At 44.6% G+C, this 6759-nt stretch overlaps 1 protein-coding gene across 1 annotated transcript in view; it reads right to left on the bottom strand.

The window, feature by feature from the left end:
- Window positions 1-6759, bottom strand: part of Ak7 (adenylate kinase 7) — a 69045-nt gene that overhangs the window by 27428 nt on the left and 34858 nt on the right. The window contains exons 11-12 of the mRNA XM_005343524.3: window positions 6149-6277; window positions 4724-4853 (exon numbers count right to left, since the gene is read on the bottom strand). Of these exons, the coding sequence (XP_005343581.1) occupies window positions 4724-4853; window positions 6149-6277 (259 nt within the window). The remainder of the gene's footprint in view (window positions 1-4723; window positions 4854-6148; window positions 6278-6759) is intronic.

The following is a 6759-nucleotide window of genomic DNA, read 5'->3' as shown; positions in this document are numbered from 1 at the left end:
ATGGACTCTTATTCCTCTGGAACCATAAATCCAAGTAAATTACAAGTTGCCTTGGTCCTGGTGTTTCGTCAGAGCAATAGAAAAGTGATACGGAAAGGTACACTAAGATGCTTTCTCTAGACAATTGTGACCTCCCTAGAGATAAACCATGACCTTTGGCCAATATTGAGCTCTATCTGAGACCCGGGGCTGTCCCTTTATGTTTATTTGTTCATGGATAAATGTCACCGTGTAGACATGTGGGGCACAGCACAGTACGTGGGAAGCAGGCAGGAAACAGGATAGTTACTATAGAGGAGCAGATGAACCGTCTCTCATCTCAGTTACTTGTGAGGAGAGTAGTCAAAATCTGCTTAACAAACAATTCTAGGCCGGGAGGTGGTGGCACTCAGGAGACAGAAGTAGGTGGATCTCTGTGAGTTCAAGGTCAGCCTGGTCTAGTAGAGCTAGTTCCAAGATGGGCTCCAAAGCTACAGAGAAGCCTTGTCTTGAAAAACCACACATAGACACACACACACACACACACACAAAATTTAAATAGAACATTAACTTTAATTTGCATATTGTATTGCCTCTCTACATATCTGTCATTTTGTATTTTAAAACAAAACCAAAAATAACATTTATTTTGGGGCTGGAGAGATGCTCATTAGTTAAGAGTGCTGGCTGCTCTTCAGAGAATCCTGGTTTTTGATTTCCAGCAGCCACAAAGCAATGCACAATCATCTGTAACTCACATTTAAGGTTTTTTTTTAACTTAAAGAACATTTATTTTTATTTCATGTATATGGGTGTTTCTTTCTTGTGTGTGTACCACATATGTGTTCGGTGCCTGTGGAGGTCGGAAGAAGGTGTCAGATATCCTGGGGCCAGAGCTATGGATGGTTGTGAGTCACCATGCGAGTGTTGGGAATTGAACCCAGGTCCTCTGCAGGAACAGTTAATGCTCTTAACCACTGAACCACCACTCCAGTTCCCCTTATTTTGTGTCTTTTGATCCAACTTTCCCACCTGCCTCTATCCTCTCCTCTCTTTAATATTTTTCTCTCTGTATTTGACTTTATTTATTTATTTATTTATTTATTTATTTATTTATTTATTTATTTATTTATTTATTTATTACTTAGACATTTTTATTTTGGGTTTTTCAAGACAAGGTTTCTCTGTGTAACAGCTCTGGCTGTCCTGAAACTCACTACGTAGACCAGGCTGACCTTGAATTCACAGAGATCTGCCTATCTCTGCCTCCTGAGTGCTGGGATTAAAGATATACACTATCACGCCCCACTTTCCACCTTATACTTTAAGACAGGGTCTCTCGCTGAACCTGGAGGTCTCTGATTTGGGTAGCTGGCTGGCCAGTCAGCTCGAAGGACCCACCTGTCACCAGCTCCCCAGTGCTGGGTTAGGGATGTGTGCCAGGCATCAGAATTCAGACCTCATGTTTATATAGCAGGCAGTTCTACCAACTGAGCCATCTCACCAGCCACCCCATCCCACCCCCTTTTGTTTTTTTAGGCAGGGTCTTTTTGTTCATCCCAGGCTGACCTGGAACTCACAACTCTCCTTCTTCAGCCTTCCCAGTGCTACACTGCAGGTGTGAGCCACCATACCGGCCCATGTATTCTTCACTATGTTAGGAATTCCCAGACTGCTTTTCATAATAGCTGGACCTGTCTACTCTAAAATGAACAAATGAAGTCGGGCAGTGGTAGCGCACGTCTTCAATCCTAGCACTCCAAAGGTAGAGGCAGATGGATCTCTGTGAGTTCAAGGCCAGCCTGGTCTACAGAGAGAGTTCCAGGGCTACACAAATAAACCCTGTCTCAAAAAAGAAAGGAAAGAAGGTAGGAGTGAAGCCCAACTACTGGGCACAGCTTTTAAATTACTACCCTGGGTTTCTTCTTTTTAATTTTCAGTCTCTTTTTCAATATTAGTAGTAATTAAAATGTTACTATTAATCCACATTCATAATTACTAAAATGGGCTTTAAAAGTAGATGCCAGATATGATTCTCCAGTATCCTGTGTTCAGGGAAGATACGCAATGGACACAAGTGTGAACATTTGTCCTTTTGGTTTTTTTTCAAGAGGGGGTTTCTCTGTGTAGCTTTGGAGCCTGCAGTGGCGGTGCACACCTTTAATCCCAGCATTTGGGAGGTAGAGACAGGTGGATCTCTGAGTTCGAGGTCAGCATGGTCTACATAGTAAGTTTCAGGACAGACAGGGCTACACAGGGAAACCCTGTCTCAAAAACCAAAACAAACAGAAAAGAATCCATAACTAAGGCACTCCGGCTGAGGGCAGATGAAGTGGGAGCTACGTCCAGGGCCTTGAGGTACCCCCCTGTGGGGCTGTAAAACTTGTGTTGCTGGAGATCTTGGGGCTGAGACGGGTCATGTGAGCTCCTAGGTGTTCTGGGCACCTGTCTCTGCAGAGGGTTCAAAGGTTTTGTTTTGTTCAAACATACTCAAGGTTCATGTTCTCAGTTCAAGTAAACACAGACAAGAGGGACTGTGTTGGGCAAACTTGACATCCTGGTTTCGTTTCTGTTGCTGTGATAGACTATACAAGCCAAAGCAACTTAGGGGGATATGGTTTATGGTTCCAGGTTTATGGTCCATCATTGCAGGGAAACCAAAGTGGGAAGAACATCCACCGTCAGGAGCAGAGAGAAGTGAATGCAGGCATGCTAGTACCTAGCTCTCTCTATGCTTATACAGTCCTGAATCCCTTGCCTAAGTGACTGATGCCACCACGGACCACTGAATCTCCCCATATCATTTAGTAATCAAGACAATCTTCCCCAGACATACCCACTGAAGGGCTCTAGCAGGCCCGAGCATAGCAAACATGGTGTCCGCAGGTTTTGCCATTTACCTTTCTCCCCCTTGCTAAACTGTTAGATTACATTCCTAAAGCTAGCCACCAAGGTCTGTTCCCTTGTTTAGCCACTGACACATTCCTGAGACTGATCACCATGGCCCAACTAACAAAATATCAAGGTCCAGCAACCAAAATACATTATTTTGACTAACCTAATCAGAATTTACCAACTCATCCTACCTCATTCTTACAGGAATCTCCCCGCTTTTGCTCTTAAATTTAACACTTGCAAATCTATTTGCTGCTGTTTCTGCCCGGCTCAGACTCGATCACCTTGTCTCTTCGCCTTGCTTCATAAAGTATCCCTTTGCATTTGGTTCCTGCTTGGAAATCGGTGTTTGGGTGTGGTCTGCGTGTAATCCAGGGTCCAGAGGGGAGCACCCTGAAGTGCTAGGGTACCTTCACCCACAGTCCAACCTGATGGAGGGAATCCCTCAACAGGACTCTCATCCTAGGTGACTCTAGGCTGTGCCATGATGACATTAAAAACCCACCATTATGTTTGAGAAGTTAACAAAGATCTTCCTAGAGTGACAGAAGACAAGATAAATAATTCTAACTTCATAGAAGTGGGGATGTGTATTGAGTGCCAACAGAGGGAGGCCATGGCAGAAGAATCACATATTTGAGGATAGCCTGGGCTATACAGAGAGACCCTATAGCAAAACATCAAAGCAAAGCAGTACAAAAATCATTTTTACTCATTCTGTAGGTTGAGGACAGGACACCCATGCCCATCTTGGTGCCAAAGGTGTGGTATTCCAGAGAAAATCTCTACAGCGATGGTTCTCAACTTGTGGGTCGTGACCCCTTTGGGGGTTGAAAGACCCTTTCACAGGGGTCACATATCAGATATCCTGCATATCAGATATGTACATTACGATTCATTTCAGTAGCAAAATCACAGTTATGAAGTAGCAATGAAAATAGCTTTATGGTTGAGAGTGACCACAACATGAGGAACTGTATTAAAGGGTTGCACCACAGGGTGGTTGAGAACCGCTACCCTAGAGGACCAAGGAGGGCAGTCGGGTCCTGTGCCCTGGGATACACAGGGGATGGGTCTTGGCTCCTGGAAGACCACAGGGAGAAGAGCAGTATGCTTCCAATACATTCTGCCATCTGGGGCTGCCATGTCCCTCTTACCCAGACTTCACTTAGCACCACCCAACCCTGGAGCACCAGAAAGAGCCACGAGCAAGAGCAGAAGATGGAGGACAACAAGAAAGCCACTTGAGAGCCTGAGAGGGTGGGAGCCCCAACCACTGACTGCACTTAGTGGGTTTGTGTACAATGCTGGAATCCCCGTGTTAAAGAAAGATCATGTTTTGGTGATGCTGCAGCTCACACCAAAGGCTTTATGAACACTAAGAAAGTACTCTTTCCCAGAGCTACGCTGCTAACTACTGATTTTTTTTAAATTAGGAAATTATCATATAGTCGCCAAAATATTAACAATAAGTTTCTTTTCTGAGAGATGAGACTATGAATTAAACTTCTTATTATTACTGTATTTTCGATAGCACTTTATTTTTGCAAGCAGGCAGCTTAAAGGGAAGAGTTTGCTTTCTTTTATTTATATGTGTGCATCTGAGTGTGCATTTGGGCCTGTGAGGGTAGTACGTGTGGAGTCCAGAAGGAGCTATCAAGTGCCCTGGAACTGATACTTATGTGTGGGTGCTGTGAACCAAACCGGGGTCCTCTGGAAAAGCAGCCAAAGCTCCTGACCACTGAACCATCTTCCCAGCCCACAGGCAGCATTTTCTAACCAGACAGAACCCACAGCAGCTGCCGTGCCAGCCTGGCACAGCTCTTGCCCCGGCGGCTCTGTGCGTCACCTGCATTCTGCTCCATGCTTTCCTTGATGCCATCCAGGAGCTCCTGGGCATCCTCCACATTCTCCTCTTCTTCCTCCTCTTCACCTTCCTCTTCTCCTTCCCCGGCATCCTTGGGTGCGACAATCGCCTCCTGTATGCCACACGGATAACCAAGCTGACTGTACCCAACAGTGAGGGTGTCACTAACAGTCTGACCAGTGAGCCTGGAAAAAGTCTCAGTGGGGCGTGTACCTAGTAATAGACATCATTCAAAAGTCTGCAGGATGTGAGTATCTACCAAGACGGATAAGGGCCTTAAGGCTTTCCTTAGCTCTGCTTTTAGGAAGATAGTAGTATAGTCAGTGTTAACTCCACAACTGCCTAGGAGCCAGAAATTCTCTAAGGTACTAGATTATGCTCTCTCTCTCTCTCTCTCTCTCTCTCTCTCTCTCTCTCTCTCTCTCTTTAAAAAAAATTTTATTTGAGTCAGGGCCTCACTATCCAGTCCTAGCTGACCTGAAATTCCCTAGCTGGCTTTGAATTCACAGAGACCTACCTGCCTTTGCTTCCCCATCATTTGGTATTTAGACACGCACCACCATTTTGGGGGGGGGCGTGGTTATTTATATATTTTTTTCAAGACAGAGTTTCTCTGTGTAGTTCCGGCTGTCCTGGAACTCACTCTGTAGACCAGGATGTCCTGGATCTCACTCTAGAGACCACAATTTTCTAGAACTCAGAGATCTTCTTGCCTCTGCCTCCAAAGTGCTGATATTAAAGACTTACATGACCACTTCCAATTACATGAGTGTGTCTGTGTGTGGGTTTGTGCACCTGAGTACAGTACCCATGGAGGCCAGAAGACGGCATTGGTTTCCCTGGAGCTGGAGTTACAAGTGGTTAGGAGCAAGTGTTCTGAAGTGCTGAGCTATTTCTTCAGCACCTCAATTGTGTCTTACTTGAAGGAAACACATTTTATAAAAATCAAGACTTTTAGTTGAGTGGGTGCATGTACAAAGCCCTGGGTTCGATCTCTAGCACCCCCAAAAATGACCTTTCATAACTACTTATGGAAGTATAGCTTGTTTTCTACCATTCCTAGTAAAATTATTTTAAGAAGATAGCAAATAATCTGATACTAGACTGAGTAAAATACAATGAGATTAAAAACAATACAAAACTGAACTAAAAATATTTTATCCAGCAAAGAGAAGATGCACTTTGGGAGAGAATGGAGGCAGAACTCCAAGGACAGTCCTACAACTGCCTCCATCAGTCGGAAGACAGAGAGCCCTGTGGGCTTCTCCATTGTCATAACCGGGAGCAGCAACAAAATCCAATTAAAATAATAAATTCCTTTGACATCTGAATTAGTCACTTGCTTATTACTCAGGAACACATTCTGTGAACTGGAAAGATTCTTATAAAAGTGGATGATCGTGTTACCAGTTTGGCTATGGCTTCCGTAATCACATCCTTTATTTTGATGTGATGTAGTTTGTAGTACTTGACCAATTCTTCAGAGATGCTGGATTTTCCCACAGCAGGAGGACCAAGAATGCAGATCTTGATTGGCTACAAAAGAACAGAGCATATATGTCTTAGGGTTGTGGAGCTGGAAGGGGTGTTGTTTCAGGACTGTGATCTTTCCAATGTCTCTGGACCCTGTAGACTGACTTCAGCAGCTCAACCAGACTCCAGACTTTCTGCCTCTACTCCCTGTCACTGTGATGGCTCACGACCCCATCATCCTGAAAGTCTCTGCCTCCTATTCCTGTGGCTCACAGCCATTCGCTCCATGAGGATAGAATCGTATCTATGCTCTGAGCTGGGCCAGGGAGGAACAGAACATTCAACGAGTCATGTTCAAGATGCTGGGTGTGATGGTCCATGCCAGTCGTCCCGGCATGTGGGAAGTGGAGAAGTCTAGGCCAGGCTCACCTACATAGTGAGTGAGAATCCAGACTCTGTTATGTGAGATCCTGTCTAAAAACAAACAAATAAAAAAGAAATATAGAGAGAAAAACACATGCCCAGGAATGCATAAAGGTGCCCAG

Source organism: Microtus ochrogaster, chromosome 1 (assembly GCF_000317375.1).
Source record: "Microtus ochrogaster isolate Prairie Vole_2 chromosome 1, MicOch1.0, whole genome shotgun sequence".
Taxonomy (NCBI): Eukaryota; Metazoa; Chordata; class Mammalia; order Rodentia; family Cricetidae; genus Microtus; species Microtus ochrogaster.
Note: the sequence above shows the minus strand (reverse complement) of the source record. Positions and strands in the feature narration are given on the sequence as shown.